This window comes from Scomber scombrus, chromosome 23, assembly GCF_963691925.1.
Source record: "Scomber scombrus chromosome 23, fScoSco1.1, whole genome shotgun sequence".
NCBI lineage: Eukaryota > Metazoa > Chordata > Actinopteri > Scombriformes > Scombridae > Scomber > Scomber scombrus.
In genome coordinates, this window is record NC_084992.1 from 8,375,014 (window position 1) to 8,395,525 (window position 20,512).

General features: G+C 39.7%; 2 protein-coding genes across 3 annotated transcripts; both read right to left on the reverse strand.

Moving 5' to 3' along the window:
* Positions 1-312: 312 nt before the first annotated feature.
* On the reverse strand, positions 313-3,345 carry si:ch211-63p21.8 (kelch-like protein 33). The gene is made up of 4 exons (XM_062444563.1): positions 2,387-3,345; positions 1,340-2,288; positions 1,038-1,208; positions 313-863 (listed from the first exon to the last, which is right to left on the reverse strand). The coding sequence occupies exons 1-4, from the start codon at positions 3,222-3,224 to the stop codon at positions 344-346; spliced, it is 2,478 nt and encodes an 825-aa protein (XP_062300547.1). The 5' UTR covers positions 3,225-3,345; the 3' UTR covers positions 313-343.
* A 3,313-nt stretch (positions 3,346-6,658) lies between these two features.
* LOC134005619 (protein mono-ADP-ribosyltransferase PARP14-like) lies at positions 6,659-16,466 on the reverse strand. 2 transcript variants are annotated; one of them, XM_062444545.1, is made up of 15 exons: positions 16,218-16,466; positions 15,454-15,578; positions 12,915-15,053; positions 12,534-12,770; positions 12,193-12,417; positions 11,789-11,855; positions 11,241-11,387; positions 11,077-11,136; positions 10,386-10,562; positions 9,734-9,872; positions 9,552-9,607; positions 8,221-8,916; positions 7,934-8,061; positions 7,672-7,849; positions 6,659-7,528 (listed from the first exon to the last, which is right to left on the reverse strand). In XM_062444545.1, the coding sequence occupies exons 1-15, from the start codon at positions 16,387-16,389 to the stop codon at positions 7,242-7,244; spliced, it is 4,833 nt and encodes a 1,610-aa protein (XP_062300529.1). In that variant the 5' UTR covers positions 16,390-16,466; the 3' UTR covers positions 6,659-7,241. The 2 variants fall into 2 exon arrangements, with proteins under 2 accessions (XP_062300529.1, XP_062300528.1); XM_062444544.1 differs by having other exon boundaries at positions 15,448-15,578.
* Between the last annotated feature and the right edge of the window lie 4,046 nt (positions 16,467-20,512).

Below are 20,512 nucleotides of genomic sequence, written 5' to 3' on the forward strand. Positions count from 1 at the left end.
GTACTTAAGTTGTACACATTTCTAACTTATTCGAAATCAATCAAATTATGAAGACTGATAGGTAGTAAACCTGGGCTTTTGGGGTCCCTGGATGTTTGGTAGTGTTTATTTCTACTTCCTCAGAAAGGACCTGGCATTTACAGCAGTCAATGGATTAATTCCACTAATTTATGTTATATTTTGACAATGAAAAAAGCACAACTAATAGTGTAATTTATTTAGGTTTACTAGAATATCACACCAAAAAGTCTGTCAATTTCTAACAATTGCTATAATTTTCATATTTTTGCCACATTTTGATTATTGTGTGTAACTGGATTTCACTGTCAAGTTGTCCAGCCTGTTACTTTCTTACATGCTGGGGCAATCGCATCAGACAGGCTCGAATGTCAGCAACAGCCCCAGGCAGTTTACCCACGTTCTCCCATCGCTGTGTGCTGGGACCAAACCGATGGACCAGTCCAGACTCACTATAGTCATCCTGGCTGTAACCTCCCAGTATATAAATCTTCTCCTCCAGGACGACTGATGCTGCACTCACATGGGGCACAGGTAATGTTGCAAAAGCAGTCCAGGAATCAGTTGAAGGATCATACATCTCACAGACTTGTTGGTCAGTGTAAAACTTCCGCAGGTTGCACACACCGCCGGCAACATAAAGGTGGCCTCGCAGGGCCTCCATGCAATGCTGGGCCCGGTCATGGATCATGTCTGCCAAGTAGGTGGTTCCGGTCTCCGGGTGGTACAGAAACATGGAAACCAGACACACATACTCACAGTTGAAACCTCCGGAGATGAAGATTCCTTCATCTATGACAGTGACAGCATAGCCACTCAGAGCCTGGTCCAGGGGCTGGACATAGCTGAAAAGAGCAAAACAGGAGGGATCAGACAGGAATAAATTGCAGTGGTAAAACAAATCAATCTCCAGAAGTTTACAGTCACATTGTTAGGATGAAAGCAAAACATTTTTTAACATGACAAAAATGGCGTGTGGTAAAAGTAGCATTAGGTACTGTTTTAAGCATTAATCTTACCTCCAAGAGTCAGTGTCAGTGTTGTACATCTCCACACTGTCTACGTTGGTGTTGATCTCTTTATCTCCACCAATGGCATAAAGTCGCTCCTCGTGTACCACAACTGAGAAGTTACTTCTAAACTCCTGCAAGTCAGCCAACCTCTTCCAGCTGTCCTGCACAGGGTCATAACTAGCATGTGTGAAATAAATGTAAGTAAGTAAAGATGGGGAGGGTTAGACCACAGTTGTGCATCTGTGTGACAATCTGGGTTAGTGAAAGTGAGAAGATAATATTTGTGCACTGACTCTGTCTCTGTTTACCTGTAGCTGGATTTCATGATGTCATCCTTGGTATAGAAGTAACATCCTCCAACCACATACAGCCTTCCATCCATTACTGCAACTCCATGCCTGAACTTTGGCTTTTCTGGCATCTCACCCAGCCTTTTCCACTCTATCTCCTTCACCAACCCTGTGCCACTGCGTAGAGAGTTTGCGAACCACAGCTCCCTGCTAGGCATTCGTAGACCCACATCTGGGTTCAACTGGTCTCCCCCGACCAGAACCAGAGCATCTTTAGGTTGCCTGACTCTGCATTGGTTCTGGGTTTCTGGAAAGTTGAAACCAAATTCTTTGAGTGCAGGGCAATATAGGTCCACCTCCTGGCTTCCAAAGGACTCCATACGCAGATTAATGGCCCTGACTTCCCTGAACTCTCGAAAGGTCATGAGTGGGAAGCGAACTCCCTTCATCAGTAAGCTAGCCTGACCCAATCTCTCCCCAGGATCAGCCTCCAACCAGGAGATTACGGCTCGAAATACAGCCAACTCTGAGGGCGCACATAGACCATCACAGTGGAGAAAATTTAGAAGCTTATCCGCTTGTAGGTCAAGAAACTTTGGAGTGGCTGACACCTCCCAGAAGTTCCTCAGTACAAAGTCATTGGCTTCCTCAAGGAGCTCTGACATCCCATAAGCCTCAGCAAAAGATGCCACATCCAGGCAGGACCTAGCTTCTATTTCCTGTCGTATGAAGTCAAGGCAAAGTGAGATGGCAGGCTGGAACTGAAGCTGGAGAGCTGTGCAGGTGATCTCAAAAACACAGTCCCAGCTGAGTGGAAGGGTCCCACTGTAGGAGCAGCTAATTAGAGCCTGTAACTCAGAAGCTAACAGGAAGGGAAGGGCAACACAGGTTTGATTGGATTCCCTCATCCCGCAAGTGAACATGCCACGAAAATAGTCACTGCTAGCTGCCAGGATAACTCTGTGAACTAGAGGAGGACAAAATAAGTTTTCATACTTTGACCATTATCAAATTTTGTAAAATATACAGCACAATTACAGTAGGAATGATATAAAGTGTACCAACCTTGGAATAAGGCTCCATCTACATCCAAAATTACATCACAGCCCACTCTGCCTGCCCAGAGCTTTTCAATGGACTGAAGAGTAATCTTCAACTGTTCTGTAACAGGGATATTTTTCTTTTCTTTGTCAGGATTTTCATCTTTCTTTGTAATTTCCTCTTCGATGCAAAGATCTAGCACTCTAGGAACCCCCAGTGCTTGAGCTGCTGCCTTAATCTGTGCCATGGTATCTTTGTTTAAAGATAATACAACCCCAGTGTAGGCAAACTCCAAAACTGCCTGTAACCCAACATGATCAACCTCTGGACCCAGAGACAGGTACCACTTATGGACTCCTACATTCTTATCTTTGTCTGATTGCACTCTGCTTTCTTCCCTCAGTTGTTGCTCAATTAAAAGACTGACAGCAGCCACAATAGGGGAATGTACATTGAAGCTGTTCCCATTCTCAGTCGTCAGTGTCAGGTCTGTAAGAAGTGATGAATCCTGGAATTCTTTCAGTGCAATGAAGGCCTGTTTAGGATAGGTTTTGCTGTGGTATGTGCGGATGGTATCACCAAATCCTTCATCTCTGAGCACTTTCTCACTCATATGCTCTCCAATACCCTCTTGACTGCAACCACTGCCGTACCTGACCCTGACGTCTGTCCCCTCTTTTTCACACCTACCGCTCATCAGCCCCATTCTGGAGTCATTGTAGGCCACAATCCTTCTCAATTCACGCTTGTCCTGTTCTATCCCTTCTTCTCCACGTTCTTCAATCACTCTTTTCCTCCTCTCCTTCTCTTTCCTCCATCGCTCTTCCCATTCCATTGGCAGGTAACGCCTGGTAAACTCCATGGCAGTATTATTTTTCTCCTCTACTAGTGGTTATTAGGATTACATCTAGCAAAACTGAGCATGAATCTACTGCTCCTTCTCATAATTACTCAAGTCTCAAATCTTTCTGTCAAGATTAAATCCTCTCCCTGTCCCAGACTCAACTTTGACATGCACTGGACATAAACAAGCAGCTATTTATGGCTACTGGGTCAAACAGATTAAGTTTCAGCAGAATCCCAGCATGCACGTCATTGTAACCTTCATCAAGGCTACATTTGTTCCACCATGGCCTGTGCTTGACCTTTTGGGTTAGACACTCATTATTTATTTATTTTTATTTCATTTTATTATGTTTTTTTACAATTTTCACTTAATATCCCTAAAGTAAAAGCAGTATGGGATTCAGTCTGTACTGTTCTGTCAGTGACTATGAGGGGTTTTTGGGGTCAACGTTTAGTAAAGTTTTGGTAAAGCTGGGAAAAAAAACAAGGTAGAAAAATAATATTTTGGTATTTTAAAACATTTAGCAGTATATAAAAGTCGCATATCTCAGATGACAAAAGAAAACATTATTTTTGTATTTAAAAATACATAAAATATAGTTTATTTTTATCTATTGACATGTTGAGTTACCTGTATCTGAAATGTCTACCTACATACCAAAACAATGGAGGCGAATGGAATTTTAGCTGTGAAAAGTGACATTGTGAAACTCACATGTTCACATATACTGTCTACTTCCTCTGAAAAAAACAGCGTCAAAGATAACCGTCACAGAGAGTTGCATTATCTACAGCTATCTACAGTAACCGTGACAGTTTCTGGAAATACACAGTCGAGTTTTTAAGCAGCACAAATGAAATTCCATTCTCCTCCATTGTTTTGGGGTTGGAGACACACATCTCAGAGACAGATATCTCAAAACCACATCAGATAAAACCAAAACTATCTGCACACCTGACCTGAGATTGGAGTGAACTAACACTTTAAAACATCACCCGCAGCAACAGTACTGAGTGTGAGGAGGAAGTTTGTCAAAATGTTATATTATTCTGATATGATGCTGTCATAAAGTGTAAAAATACGTAACACCACACCTTCCTGCAATTTCAACCAAGAAAGACTGACAATACACTTAGTGTGTGGCTGCATTCATATAAATCCTTGTGGAGAGGCTGTGTTCACATGCATGGTCAAGCATCTAACTACAGTTCACTGCTCAATCCTGGAACAATATCCTCTTCAGAAGAGGCCATTGGTGTGCGCACCTGTGTGTGCGTGTGCCCTTGGTCTTGCATGTCACATCAAAACAAAACATTCCCCTCTTGTGTACCATAGGCTATGAGATATTTCATAAGGAAGACTCTTACGAAACACATGTTTGCAGGGAATTGTTGCATGTTTTTTTAAAATTTGATCCAAGCCACCAAAGAACTAGTGAAGGCACACACAGGGGACACACCTTCATTTCTCAATGACGCACACTTGAACCATAAATGATAATAATTAACCTGGACATATATATATATATGTGTGTGTTTCTTAACACGACTCCCACAAATCCAAATACCTTCAATCTGGAGAATGGCAACAATATCAGTGATCATACTGGTGTGCTTGCTTGCTGGTCTATCTAATGGCCAAGCTGAAAGCAACAAGAGCGAGACACTCACTGAGCTGACACAAAAAGGCCTGGCAGATAATAATGACAACCAGAATTCCAACCAAAGGCAAGACACATCGGCTATTTTGACATCAAACACAACAACAACCCAGGAAAGCTTTGAGCCACCCATCTACATGTTGTGGAAGGAGCTGGGGGCGTTGGGAGAGAGGATGGATGCCACTGTGAGAGCCCTGGATGAAACAAAGAAAAAGCTGGAGGCCAGTGAGAAGCAGCTGGCTGCGTTTACCGGAACTGTGACTAAACTGGGCACAATGGTTCGAGGTAATAACATATGCTATTTTTAACAATGGTTGTATGGGACAGTTTTATTTGTCCTCACTCTAACAACAACTCAATACGCAAAGTAATGTTTGATACCAGAGCAGCTCTGGCTTCATTAAACTGAAAAATGTATTATACTGATATGTATGATTGTATCTCCCAGGACAGCCTCGGGTGGCCTTTTCTGCTACTTTACCAGTGAATGGTACCATTGGTCCTATGACTTCTGTTTATCCTTTGGTGTACCACAATGTTGTGTCAAACATCGGGAATGCATACAGTCCAGTCACAGGTCAGTATTCAGTGTGCAGAATTAAAATCAATCATATGTTACCTTCTTTTACTTTGTTTTCTTTCCATTCATAAACCACCCATGAAAGTGTATTCTGGTCTGATGAGACAAACAGAAGTTATGGTCTTATAAAAGTACTTCAGTGATCCTCTTTGAAATATGCAGTGTATGTTTTTTTTTTAAAATTATAATTATACTAAATTGTTGTTTGATACAGGTTATTTCACTGCACCAGTGCCAGGAGCCTATTATTTCAGCTTCACGTCTTACTGGTGGGGAGGGAATGGATCTACTGGTGGCAGTTTGTTCCGAAATGGATATCAAGTGGTGTCATGGTATCGTGATCAACCACACAACACTTCTGGATCTAACAGTGCCATACTGCTGCTACAAGTGGGGGACAAGGTCAATGTTCGTCTTTGGGAGGGTCAGAAGATTAGTGATAATGGAAATAACTACTCATCATTCAGTGGATTTTTGATTTTTCCTGTGTGGAGCGTATGAACATATTATGATTTAAAATTGATCAATCTTTTGATAGTGAGGGAAAGATTATAAAATGTGATGTAACCTTTGCCGCTGTAAACACTTCAATGTTCTGTCTTTGTTAAAAATGGGAATGCAGCTCTTTTTTCAGGGAGGGCAATAATGACACTTGTATATTTGTATAATTTAATTGATTTAAGGACTTTTTCAAAACTTGCATGCATAGTTTCTTGTTTCTTTTATATGTCATGTTGAAATAAGTGTCTATTCTGTATTTCTCATGAACATGTGAATTAAGTTTAGACTGTATTATTCTCCATTTTTAATAATCTAGTATAGTTTGACTATATACCAGGAGTGTGTATACTACATTTATTTGATTGTAACCATTTTATGCCACCATATATATTATAATCTCATTTGCCTTGTTGAGAAAGGTTTGCTACTGTACTATTAAATTTTCAATAAAGGTGTATCAATTATGTTCATAATGTGACAATGATTGTTGTTTAGTGTGCTTTTTCAAATCATATATAACACTGTTACTAAAACACAGACACTTTGGATTCCACAGACACAATAATCATTGCAGATTCAAAGAAATGAAAATTATTTTTGTTTATTTCTTATTGTTAAAGAAGGATTATAGATAAAAAAACTGTCACATACAGACAAGCAATGCAACAGTTGGTTGTACAACATTTTGAAACTAGGTAATTGGATGAATAATGTCAACAAAACCCCTAAGATATAAGATGTAACAAATATTAGAATCTGTTGAGAATCAAAATATTGAAACAATAATGAAATCACCCTTCTCAATACACAGAATTTAAAAAAAATTAAAAATATTCCTTCATCTCTGACAAGATCACTGTTGCTGTCCATTACAGGGGTAACTTGCCTAAAAATATATCATTTTAATGTACTATAATAAGTCTTTTGTAAATTATGAAAAAAATTGCAAGGAGTGTTTCAGTGGCAACAGTATTGTCCTTCAATACAAGGCTGTTCAATACAGGTGGTGAATGTAATAATTAACTACATGCTTTGTTCAAAATCTGTCCACTCTATAGTGCTGTGGTTGATCAGCTGACCTACCACATCTCACATGTCACCACATCTAGCTGTTTTTTGTTATACTATAAAGTGCTTTTGTGTTTCTGAGGTATGATCACTGCTTTAAAATCAAATCAGGGAAAAAAAATATAGCATTAACTGTAAGTAGGAATTTAAGGCATTCTTAGCTGATTACTATTTTTAAACAGGTGATTGTGAAAAAGCAGTACAGTACTGTATCATAACCTTCTCACAGTTTGCGGAAGGTAACAAGGTATTCTGGGTAGGCCTGGTCATCGTGGAAGATCACGAACATAGAGGGCGACTGTTGGTTGTTCACCAAACTGTCGAAGCAGTCAGTGGGGTCAGACGCACGAGGAGGGGGGCGCCTCATAGAGGAATTACCAACTGTGTAACGGCCGGTCAGGACACGAGCAACATACACCCTCTTCATGCCTGCTGCATCTGGTGCGGAATATCCTCCTGCCGAATAGTCTGCGTCGACTGCGAAGTAAACTCCCTGTCCATATGCAACAGCTATGACAGAAAACATAATAAAATAATCATATCAAGTTAGGTTTTTTTGTTTAGTCATGTGTCTATACTGTTAAATAAAAATATTTAGGATTTGAATCTAACTTTTAAGGGGCTTAAATATAGCATATGATACAATTTCTTACCGTGTTTTCCTGCGAAATTCCTGTCGAATCTATCCCTTTCAATGCAGTTGCATGACTCTGCTGATGATCCATGGTAGAGAGTCTTCTCCCCAAGGTCGTTTGGACCGTTCTTGGAAAGTATACGCTCCCTACACACAGTATAGGCATGCCATAGGTAGATGTTTTGCACACGTTCAATCTGAAATCACAAAGCACACAATTAATGACATGTTACTGTAAGTTTGTAATGCTTATACATTGTTTTTGTGTTGGCATTACTCACTTTGCAGATGTTGTATTTAGTTTTTTTGCAGAAACCCTTGACTACGTTCTGGTACTCTGATGAGTTAGGTTGCAGCTCAACCTTTTTAAAGCCTTCTCTGTCCATAGGTTCCCAGTTTGATGGCAAGTCTAAAGTACAAATCAAAGAAATGAATGTTATTATTATAACAAAGTAATTAAGCCTTTTTGACAAATTCAAAGATGTAGACTGTTTTTTGTTCAAAAAGAAAATACAGAACGAGTGGCTAAATCAGAAGTAAAAAGTGGAAACTACAAAATGTGTCATACTTGCTTCAGTCTCGCTCCTTTTCACTCTGTAGGTGATGCCCGTTAACTGATCTGTGGCTTCTCGTTTCTTCAGGTTTACTTTCGCCATGCTGTCGTTTGGTGCCTTCACATCTACAGACACTTCTCCTGTTATGTGAGCCGTCTCCAGCACAGTGTTGTCACGCAGGCTCAGCTCCTGCCATTCTCCTTGCACATCCTGCATTGACCACTGGACAGTAAGAGCCAACATCGCTTCATCTTTATCCTGGAGGTCTTCACAAAGGGCTTTTTGGATTGCTTTGTTTACTAGGTCAGTGACACTCAAAACATCCTCTTTTAGGCCCTTCAGCACATAGACATCTACTGAGGCTGACCTATCTCTAGCTCCAGCTCTAGCTCTGTTGCCATTGACACTTTGACGCCTCCTGTGCTCCAGGCTTATTCCTAGGCATTTGACTTTTGCATGCACTGCCTCCATCTCCATGGCATCAAGCTTGGAAAAATGATGGACATCCACCTCTCTTTCTATCAGCTGCTGCTGCAGGAGCCTCTCCAGATCTGTTTTGATGGTCCTGCTGATGCCTGTACCACAACCAATCACTCGTATGTCAGCTGGTTGGGGCTTTGAGGAGATGAAGGTTTCGCCTTCTGGTGATGAAGACGTGAATGTTTTGGAACACTTTTCTTGACACTTCTTGAGTATTTGTTTAGCTCTTTCTACAAAAAAAGAGCAGAAGAAAGACAAAAATGAGGATGTGACACCTCATCATTTCAATTATTCGAGTCGCGCAAATTTGCATTTTTTTCATGTGCCAAACTGACAATTTGATTTGATTTATTTGTACATAAAAAGTTCTAACTAATTAAAGATTATTTAACCATTAATTAAACCTTTACACCACTTACAATGAAAAACGTTGTTGTTTTGTATTGGGGAACATTTCTTTGGCTGTCCTCTAGCTTGATTTATCCTTTTACCCAGCTCTTTAATTCTGCATTTGTTGGTAAGTCAAATATTGTTGTCATGGATAATACAGCAGCACCCTTCATTCATGGTGCAAAGGTTAACAGCACAATTTGACAAGAAATGTTGGGATATTTGATTCCATTCACTTGACAAAAAACAGTTTATATGTACAATTATTTTGTAAAATTACAATTTATCTTGTGGACTGACTGCTTCAGGCATGGCAAAGGCAAAAAGTCAGTCTGTCAAGCTATGATTTGGGTACAGATTGAAATATCTCAACAACTATTGAATGGATAGCAATGAAATGTTGCACAAAATGCATTATTCCTTGAGGAGGAAGCCTACAGAGGCTTTGGTAATCATCTAATCAATAAATACATACCTTTCAGGCCAAGGCGGCAAGTGGCAATTTGTCCAAAGCGCTTCTCCAGCTCTGATCTACAAAATCACATTAAAAGTTAGGTCATTTTAACCAAATGATAAGACCAGTTAATGAATGCAAACTGTATTAAAACTGTTTTTTGTCATCTGTTTGTTGCTGGATGAACAAGATGAATTTCTGACCTAAAAGTCTGGAAGACCTGTTGTTGCAAGATGACAATGCGAATAAGTGACACGGAAGTTGGTTTCAAGTCCCTAATAGCAGAGGCTATGCCATCCAGCATGGCTTCACAAGCTTTAACGGAGTCCATACCTGCTGCACCTGATGGGATAGAAAGACAATGGTTGGGAATTCAGATGGGGATGCCACTGATGATTCCATTTACATTGTTGCTGTGACTTCTCATAACCTTTCTACTTTATTTTGAAAGTGTATTTGTGACCAAAAGTAGTCTGTTGGCCTATAGTAGTAGGCCACAATTTTTTTCTTCTTTGAATAGTGTTGCAAAAGCTTGTAAATGGTAAATCAGAAATCAACTATTTCAATACTAAAATAACTCAAAATAAACTGTAGACTTAAAAACAATTAACAAATTACAGTTGAAACAATATAAATAATATAATAATACTTTATTTAGAAAATGAAAAACATTGGCGGCTAATACTATAGTCCAAAAGACAGTCCATTAGTTTTTGATGTATAATATAACTTCTTAGATGCAGTCCTGCTATTTTTAAGATTAAGAAACAAACAAAGTTGGTGTTGACAGAATACATAAGTACACATGACTATGCACACAACCACTCAAAACACACACATGCACATAGTACAAACCAGTATTGATTGCTGGGAAGGCTGCTGAGTGATAGCCTTTGGTCTCACACTGCTTCAGAATCTTTTTGCAGTTCTTGCGAATCATCTGAGTGTCACACATAAAGCTAGCATGAATAATTTCTCTGCAGCCAAGCAACCCGGATCCTGTGGTGCACATATAGTCAGCTGGAATCCCCACTGTCCAAAAAAAAATATCATGATCAAAAACATAATTTTTGGATTTCTTTTCTCTATAAGATTTTGGGCTTGTGACACTAAGTTGAAGAAGAGAACGTGACTGTGGTTAAAGTAACAATCTCTGAGATCTGTGTTTCATGCTCTCTCACAGCACCTATGGTGATAGGAAGTAATGCAGGTGTGTTTGTGTACCTCACTTCCCAGAGATCAAAACAGTGTTGATCATGTGACTACATCAGTACGTCACACCACAGTGAGTTGAATAGCAAGTGTGTTGCATTAGCCCTGCATACCCTCCCAGCACCCTCCCTACTGGGTGATGGAAAACTCTTTACTAACTGTGCACTGCTTGTGACTGTTTCCACGAATGTCATCACTGACACTGAGTTTGTAATGCTCTATAATGTAATAAATGCATTATCAGTGGGCCATAGGCTCAGTCAGCATGGTGTTAGATCATTAAACCCTTAAAAGGTATTTTGACAGTATTTTTTAGTCCATTATTAAGGCTTACCTTGTGCTAACTCTGCTTGGACAGTGGGCCCTGCTGCAATCAGAATGGCTTTGGAGACGCCTGTTGAGTTTGTAAATACAGAGTTAGGATCCAACATAGGGTCATACTGTGAGGTACTTTGTTTCTGTGTATTGTATATTTCAATAAAGACATTTAGATTGTACCAGATGGGTTGTTAGAGAAGTCCGTTGTGTTGACAATGACATCAGTGCGTTCATTTATGATGTCACCTTGGACCATTTGAAGCTTGACTCCACCCAGCAAGGCTGTGACCTCATCATTATTTACAGAGACATGGCGATAAAAGGAAGCTACAATCATAGAAATAAGACAGAAAGAAAGGTTTTTTACTAAATTAAATCTGCATATATGTTTGATATTAACATTGAAGCAACTGACAGACTGACAACACACGCCTCTTTTAACTTATTGTTAAAATTTACCAATAGACGAAGAAGGCATTTTATCAGAGTTCAGAGCCGAGTAGTTATGTCAGAATTTGTGAAATCTAAAACAGTTTTCTGCTGGATGTTTAAGTAGCTACTGTAATGGTTGACAGTAACTTTTATACAGTACATTAATAGCTGTGTGAGTCTGTGATATTTTTCTGCCCCCTTGTGGTCTTAAAATTAAAGTTTGGAATTTGAAAACAAGTAATTGACTTGAAAAGGCTTGCTCAACATAAAACTGAAAAGAAATTATTCATACCAACCTTGATCAGGGTTAGCATCATTTGTGAATCCTCTGAGATGCAAAGTTTTCTGAGCAGACTGGAAGGCCTGTAAAGACACAGTGAGGGGTTTTTATTCCAGTTCCACATACAAAACAAAAAACAAAAAACAAAATGGCATCTAGTTGTTGTTCCACAAGTGATTATGCTAATGAACTCTAACATTAATGAACCGTGAAATTCACTTTTTGCAGACAGAATGCTGGAATACTGATAATCTGATTGTGGACTAAATTATTCACATTAAAGTGAAAAACAAAATAAATATCAAAAGTTCCTTGAAAGTATGAAATTAGTGTCTTCTTGCCTGAATATGATCAATAACATGCTGTTAATTTTATTACAATCCTTCTTTTGTTGAAGAGTAACTAAAGCATCTCTTTTACCTTGCTAGATTCTTTGTCATTGGGGTGAATGACAATATGAACGTTGAAAGATGCTCTGCTGGCTCGGCTCTGTTCAAATCCATTAATCTCCTCCAGGAGAACCTTGGATGCCAAACTGTGAGGAAAACGCAGGACAGCACCAGTCCCAAGCATAGGGAAGGCAACTGAACAAAAGCCTCTGTTTTCACAGCGAGCCAGGATTTTGTTGATCCCCTGTCTCAGAGCCTGAAGATTAAAGATAGTTTTTAAAAAGGTAGGGAAAACAAAACACACAACAAGCCCTGGTTTCACAAAACCTACAAAAACATGTTCACTCGACACTATACTGAATACTATTTCACCTGAACTGCAGTTCCATGTTGGTTATTATCCCAAGAGACAAGATTGAGAAAGATCACTGCTTTAGATCGAAGTGCAGGCAAGCCCTCCACCAGGACTGTGTCACCAGGCAGTGTTGCTCCTCCTGCTTCTGTATGAAACTTTGCAGTCAGCTGTGGTCCAACCATGTTGGACAAAATATTTCCAACACGGGTAGACAGAGGATCATGGCTTGCCATTGGAGATACAAGGACATCCACCTAAGAGAATACAACAATCTAATTGTATCTTTGTTGAAGCATAAAAGTTCCTGACAGCCATGGCAAATTAGCATCTGACACATATTGAATTGAGTGGAAACAAATGTACTAATGCAGCATCAACACCTCAGAAATGTTTCTCACCTGCTGGGTCTCCAAAGTTCCCTGAATAATCTGCACAAGGACACAACCTCCAGTATTTCCAGCAGTGGCTCCTCTGGTAGTGTCTTGAGCAGCAGCATCCATCGGGAACCCAAAATCTCTTGGAGCTCTGTTTCCTGTACTTATTGGTTGGAGAAGCCTGTCACATGCTTCTTGCATGGCCCTCACCACCTCTCCTCTGTTATCAATAAGAATGATTTTGCTCAGACTTCTCCCTCCCTGACTACCAAACTTCTTAACAGCTGTAACAATAGCCTCTGAGCACACTCTGACAGGAACACCAAATATACCAGAGCTGATACAGGGCATAGCTATGGACTTGAACTCCATCTGTTCTGCTAAGTCCAGAGCAGACTCTGCAGTTTTTTCCAGTAAGACCCTTTCTCTGCTACCTGATTGTCCACCAACAGGCCCAACAGCATGCAGCAGTTTCTTGCAGTTTAGGTTCCCCCCTGTCGTCACTACCACATCACCTGTAGGAATTTTCCCCACCTGCTTTACTATTGCACTACTCTCCTTCTGTACTTCAGGGCCACCTGCTTTACTCAGTGCAGCTGCAACCCCTCCACAGTGGTCCAGATCCTCATTTGCAGCATTCACCAGGGCATCAGCATCCTGTTTGGTGATGTCACCCTGACATACCAGGACCTGGAGCCCATCATGAAGGCAGTAGCTGGCAAGTGTTGTGCCTTCTTTATTAAGTTCAGATGCCAAATTCTGTCTAGCAGAGTGAGGTTGTTCATGAAGCTTTATTATACACTTCTGAGAATGACTAACATTTAAAAGGTTGTCTCTTCCAGAGTGACTTAGGAAATACCTTACTGCCCCTGGCAGATCAATGGATACTCTGTCCTCAACAAGAGAGTCCAGAAACGGACCAAGTCTGTTCCTGACCTCAGTCACTTTTCTCGATGGTCCTTCCAACATCATCATGGGCCTAGAGGAAGATGTTAAAGGGTGGAAGGTAACACCTGAATAGTCAAAACCATGCAGGTGCAGCAATTCTGGTAAGAGCTGTACTAAATCTGGGAAAGGGAGTATAACTTTGCCTTCAATGCTTGCCTGATCCAAAATAAACTGTATGACAGCTTCATTCAGTTCTTCAACCTCTTTGGTGTGGCCCAGTAAGCACACTGTTTTGTCTGCACTAAACATAAACCGGACTCTACATTTTCCTTGGTTCATCTCATTTGCTTTGGTCTCAAGCGTTTTACGAAGTTCAGATGGCATAGAGCAGTTAGGAAGATCAATATTTAGTTCCTTGAACCGGCTGTGCAGTGCCTTTTCTGTGTCATCCAGATTACCAGTGAAGAGAGAGAAGAGGCGTAGCTCTGTGTCTCGTAACTCTATTTCCAACTTGTCACCAACCCCTAAAAAGTCCCCTAGGGGCCCTGGACCTCCATATGCTTTCCTCAGGAAGGCCAGAAGATGTGGGCTCATATTAGCAACAGATCTCTCGAACACTAATTTCTCCTTCTCACTGATCCAATCTCCAGCTTTAAGGATCTCCTCCACAGAACCTTCCAGGACTAACTGTCCTGCATCTCCCTGTGTCACCTTGACTCCTGCAAAATCTCTTTGCAAACCATGCTCAATCTCTTTCCAGAGAAGGCCGAGCTTGGCCTTGCCTAGTCGACGAGTGCTGGTTTGCCTCTCACTTAAACGTGACCCTCGAACTTTAACGTACAAGTCCTCTATATCCATCAACCTGGAATTCACCTGAGATTGTTCCCCAACCACAACAGCCATCCCAGCCTCATTGTACACTTTCACCTCATCTGTGATTTGTTGAGACTTGCAGGACTGAAGCAAAGCTTTGACTTTGTGAGAGTCCGTCTCATAGTGGCAGAGGTACTGTTTTTTAACACTTTCAAATAGTTTGTCCACCTCAGCTTCCCACTTTTTAACTCCAGCACCAGGCTGAGCTAAATTCTTGACTAAAACCTTCCCCTCATCTGGGTAAAGCTGAGCAGAGCAGGCTGCAGAGGCAAGTTTGCTCTCAAATTCTTTCCCAGCCTTGGGACTTTCCTTTAGGTAACAAAGGAGGTAAGTATCAAGTTGTAGTTCATATTCTTCACCACTTGGTGGCAGGCTTGAATCAAGAATGGCCTGCTGACTCTGCTGTTGAAAAGAATGAGTATTAGTTATTATTTCTAATGATTGAGACGTCTACCTTCTAACCCTAACCCTAACTATAACTATAACTACCATTGTATGGTTTGTGTTGCCACCTCTGAGATTATACTGACTAACTGTAAACATTCAATATCCCTAACTCTGGTCCATATAAGTTATCTTTACATTGTTAATTGATATTGGTATTGATTTTAACCTGAGATTGGATCCTTTAACCTTAGGACATTTCTTTCCAACCAGTGCCTATGATGACTTATAATGCTAATAATTATACAAAATGTATTTTGTAACTGACTAGAGTTATTGGACATTCACACTTATCTTTGTGTCTACATTTACTGCGAGATGAAACACTACTTTAGAATATTTTTATACAAACCCTTACTGGCTGGCCTGGAGTGGAGGTAGTGTTGGGAGAGGAGTTGTCTTGATTGTCTCGCACAGTCAGGACCAGTTGATGGCCTGCAATCTCCAACACATGCGCAGATTTCTGCAGGACTCTCTGCTGAGCTGTGATAGAAAAAAGGTATATTATTACATTTTTAAAAAAGTACATGAATCAATACACGTTGAAATAAAAAGACAAAAAACAAACAAACAAAAAAACAGAAAACATTGTTTGTTTTGTTGTTGTTTTTCTAGGAATTTCTCAACACAACAGAAATTAGACTAATGACCCATCACACATAATTTTACATCATGTGACTTATGACATTGGCCTACTTTCCACTTTAGAGCAACAGCACGGATAGTATTTGAATGATACCATTTAGGATTTGCAGAACTATTTACCTAATTTTAAGAGATCATAACAGAGACATCATATCAATATATCAGTCTTAGATTTTTCTCATAGAGCAGCCTGTACTCAAAGTGAAAGTGAAAGAGAACTGATATGTTTTTACATTTAAACAATGTGACAACTGATAAATCTGACGAAGTTGAACATATGCAGTCAGAAAGTTTGTATGTCTGGTCTGCAAACTGTAAAATCGTCTGTTTCATTAAACAAATATAAACATTTGAGTGCACGATTTCGCTTAGTCACGGGCAGAAATACTTTCGCTTTCACCGGCATAACGAGTTACGACATAATTTGAGAAATCGACGACAAAAACAACTTAATAGACAAACAATCGTATGTCTTACCCTCTCTGTCCCTAAAAGCGATGCTGTAAACGTTATCCTTTATTTGTTTTACCGAGCTGCAGTCGCCACCTCCTGATTTGCGCTGAATGTTGAAATATGTTTCTATTTTCTTCCTTTTTCCTTCATCCAGATCGGGACTCTCGAAGAAAATGAAATATGTGTAAACAGCCATCTTCTCTTAACAGATTTAATAATCAAATAAAAGTCTGAACATGTTAAAGGGAAGCGCTGCTGGCACCTGCAGCTGGCTGCCAAAGTCCTAACACCAGCTCGACTTCGCCCTCAATGGCATTTCATAAAGAAGACAAGGCGTCACCTAAAAAACTTATGTAACTCACGGTAACTAAATACTAAAACAACAACAAAATAAAGAAAACAGTATTTATACAGACTTCTACTACTACTTCTACAGATTTACTATAGCAAACTTCCTCTATATACCACCAGCCTGATAGGATGGAAAAATGTAGCCCCAGAAGATGAATAAAAAGCCCACACTTCAAAAGAAAATTATAACAAAATCCTCATGTATAAACAATGTAATTATATGTCATGCAGCATAGTTCAGATCTTCCTGAATCAGGACAGGGAGACAGAAAAATAGTAATTCATGTTAATAATTGTCAAAGCAGCAACTGAACTTTAAACATTTAATTTATAATTTTACATTTCATTTCACAACTTAAAGTAGAGCCCAGTATAAATTAGACTTCTCATTATCGCACTGACTGAACCACTTATATTGTCCTCCTCCCTTCACTTATCACTGACCCAGAACCAGCAATCCAAAGTGCAGGTGTAACACAGTCCCAACCAAGGCCGTAGCCAGGATTTTTCAAATACCGAGGTCAAAAAGAAAACCACATCTTATTTAATAGTAAGAAGTAATCCATGATGTATTTATACCACTTTCTTGCTGTGCATTTCTCAGTCATGGTCACTCTTGTGGTCCAGTTCTTTCTTATCACTTCCAATTTTGCAACTTAAATCAACTCCTATTTCAGTATTCTACAACTTCTATGGTTGTATCTTTAAAAAGTATAACTGCAATATATTATTTTCTTTGTTTGTTCTTAAAATGTGGAATAAAGCACGGCCTGCTGGGAAAGGGAGAAAAGGGCTGGTCCAATGAATGAACACTTTGCAAAATCGGGTCATGTCCAATTCACAAATGTAGACATAAACATATTTCTGGCTATTTTCAAGTCGCAGTTCACTACTACATCTACTGCAGCGAATATTTTTTCTGAAAGTGAGCACTTAAAAATCTCCAGTAGCCTAATATGCTGTGTATATTTGTGAATTTGTGACGAATCTGCTGACGGAAGCACAACACAGCTGGAGCTGTTCTGTAAGGAAACCAGTTAAATTGGAAACCAGTTGGGACATACTGGGGGCCAGTGAAAAAATTCCCGGTGGATTTCAAGGAATCACTCCGCCGCTGGTTATAGCCGACTACTTTTGTTTTGACATGGTAGCAGTATCTGCAAGTACGTGTCGCGTGACGGTCCGTTGATGCAAGGATAATTGTCTCATCGGCTATTTTCACTTCACAACAAAACGAAACTCCAAGAAAAAAATACCGAGGACATGACCTCGGTGTCCTCAATGGTAGCTACGGCCATGGTCCCAACCAGACTTCATTTGATCAGGATCACTTTATCTGCCATTGAGAACAAACACAGGATCATACCAGCAGCTTTGTTCTGCTCACTGTTGAGGATGCCAGGCTCCAATAAGTTTTTAAAAAGTTAATAACAGAAAAGTTGGTTGTTGTCGCTGATATTATGTTTGGTGACAAAGTTAAACATCTATTATAGGCTTAGCAACATGTCTGATGAACATAAGGCCTCCAATGTAAACAAGACTTAACAAAATGAAAGCTGCACAGTTTAAGAAACCAATTACTGGAAAAAAGAAAAGAAAAAAAACATACTTAGCTTATGCAAACACGACTTAACAAAATGTAAGGTGTACAATTTAAGACACACTGTTAAAAAAAAAGTCACGTGCATGACAATCAGTGCTGTCACCATTGCTCCTCCCCATCACGGTTTGTGAACTGCCATCTAGGTTCCAACAGGAAAAATAGCAGCTTGGTTGAATTGAGCACTTTAGTCCCCCTACTGGCGAAAAGTATCAACCCTTGATTTCAATGGTGGAGAACCAGTCACCTGGCCTAACCTGTTTTAGTAAACTCACAAACTCACAAGCAGATGATGCACAACTTCAGAGTGTGGAGATCCAAAATGGGTTTGAAACAAACTCCACAACTGCCTGTAACCCAACATGATCAACCTCTGTGCCCAGAGACAGGTATGGTCTCCTACATTCTTATCTTTGTCTGATTGCACTCTGCTTTCTTCCTTCAGTTGTTCCTCAGTTAAAAGGCTGACAGCCACCAGTATAAGGTAGTGTACGCTGAAGCTGTTCCCATTTTCAGTGATCAGTGTCAGGTCTGTTGTCAGAGCCATGACAACCTGTTTAGGATAGGTTTTGCAGCGATATATGTGGATGTAATCACCAAATCATTCATCCCAGAACATGTCTTAACTCATATGCTCCCCAATTCCCTCCCACTGACTGCTGTACTGCAACTGGACCTCTGACCCCTCTTTTTCCCACCCCTTCCACTCATCAGCCTCATTGTAGGACGCAATCCTTCTCAGTTTAGGGTTGTTCTGTCCAATCCATTCTTCTCCATATTCATCAATTTTCTTTTCCCCCACTCCTTCTCTTTCATCCATCACTCTATTCATTCCATTGGCAAGTATATGCAATATTGTGGCAAGCTCAGGTGGAAGAATACAAAGTGAGACAGACTTCTGATTTCTACGACTCCTACGTCCCTTACACCGCAAGACAGTAGGGGGTGCTATTTATTTAACATCAGAAGTAACAACAACTGTACAAGAATATTGGCCAGATGTAATCAAACACACCAGGACACTCAGTCGCGGTGGCTACACTGCTAATTAAAGTTAACATCAAACTTAACTCTATTTATGGCCATATAACCTGGAAACCCACATAACACAATTAAACATGCACACAACATCACTAAACCATGACTGTCATCTCGAACATTAACAGTCCCATGAGCCTTTGTGCTAACCAGCTCAAATTGACTCAATCAGAGTGACCGCTCCCCCCTCTGGTCGCTACAGTATTTTTTTATTTTTTTTTATTTTTACATTTGTCTGTCAGTGGTTATTATAGTTACATCCAACAAAACATTCTCATATTTACTTTTTTCCATCCTCTCAAATGCAAATCCTCCCTCTTTCCTAACGTGCAGCTATTCATGGCTACTGCATCAGATAGATTACGTTTCAGCAGAATGCATGTTATTGTAACATCTACCAAAGAGGAAATAGAGATGAGTTTCAACTATATTTGTGCCTATATTAGCACTGTGATAGACCTTTAGCTTTAGATACTGATAAAAATGTAACAATTTTCAATCAAAGACCCAAAAGTAAAGAGTAGAAAACAATATGGGTTTTCCTCTGGGCACTAGGTTTTATTAGTGACTATGTCAAAAACAACCAGTGATTGTACCAATAAAGTGTTTCTTCTATTTCCTGAAGCAATACAAAGTAATAATTTATAATGATGACAGTAACTTTGGACTCTACTAAAATAACATAGTTGTCCTGTAACTAGTTGTCCTGCCAGGGTATAATATTGGTCAACTTTTACTCACTATGTGCATATCTTGTACCATATAACATCACTGGCTCTTTTCTTAGTCTGGCCAATGCAAACAAATAGTCTCATCAAACACATGTATGTTTTAAATGTCCATAAATAAACTTTAAGCTATTTTGAAGAACACAGAAGAGAATGTTGTCTACTGTGCTTATAAAAACAAATTGAAGTTGTTAAATGTTACTACATGTATTTCTTATCAGTGTCAAGGTCGGTTTTATTGTCTCCTTTTTGGGAAATGTGTCTTGGACAAAGGGGATTGCTGCAACAACATCATTTATATACCCAGCTAGATAACACCTATTTTCATAGCCCACGTGGAACAGACAACAAAAATAAAAACAAATTGATTGAAGTCAGTGTTGCTTTCTTTTATCAGAGGCAATAAATTCTTCACTCACCAAACGTACCATGGTCTTCTTTATCCGACAGATAGAAGTGGTATCAGCTTCCAACCATAAACTGCAGTTTAGACAAAAACAAAATTAAAACGTGAATCAGCTGCACCTTGACTGATTGAACCTATTGTGGAGGAAATGGCATTCATTAACTTCTTTATTGTTGAACCTAGTAATAATTATCTT

What these genes read in the sequence shown, in the direction of transcription:
- si:ch211-63p21.8 (XM_062444563.1), bottom strand. Translation starts at nt 3,224, where the DNA reads ATGGAGTTTACCAGGCGTTACCTGCCAATGGAATGGGAAGAGCGATGG. An exon ending in AGATGGAGCCTTATTCCAAG is followed by an intron (nt 2,289 to 2,386) that starts GTTGGTACACTT and finishes GTCCTCCTCTAG; the next exon opens with TTCACAGAGTTATCCTGGCA. An exon ending in ATCATGAAATCCAGCTACAG is followed by an intron (nt 1,209 to 1,339) that starts GTAAACAGAGAC and finishes CACACATGCTAG; the next exon opens with TTATGACCCTGTGCAGGACA.
- LOC134005619 (XM_062444544.1), bottom strand. Translation starts at nt 16,389, where the DNA reads ATGGCTGTTTACACATATTTCATTTTCTTCGAGAGTCCCGATCTGGAT. An exon ending in CGCTTTTAGGGACAGAGAGG is followed by an intron (nt 15,579 to 16,217) that starts GTAAGACATACG and finishes TTTCTATCACAG; the next exon opens with CTCAGCAGAGAGTCCTGCAG. An exon ending in CTAAATACAACATCTGCAAA is followed by an intron (nt 7,850 to 7,933) that starts GTGAGTAATGCC and finishes TTGTGATTTCAG; the next exon opens with ATTGAACGTGTGCAAAACAT.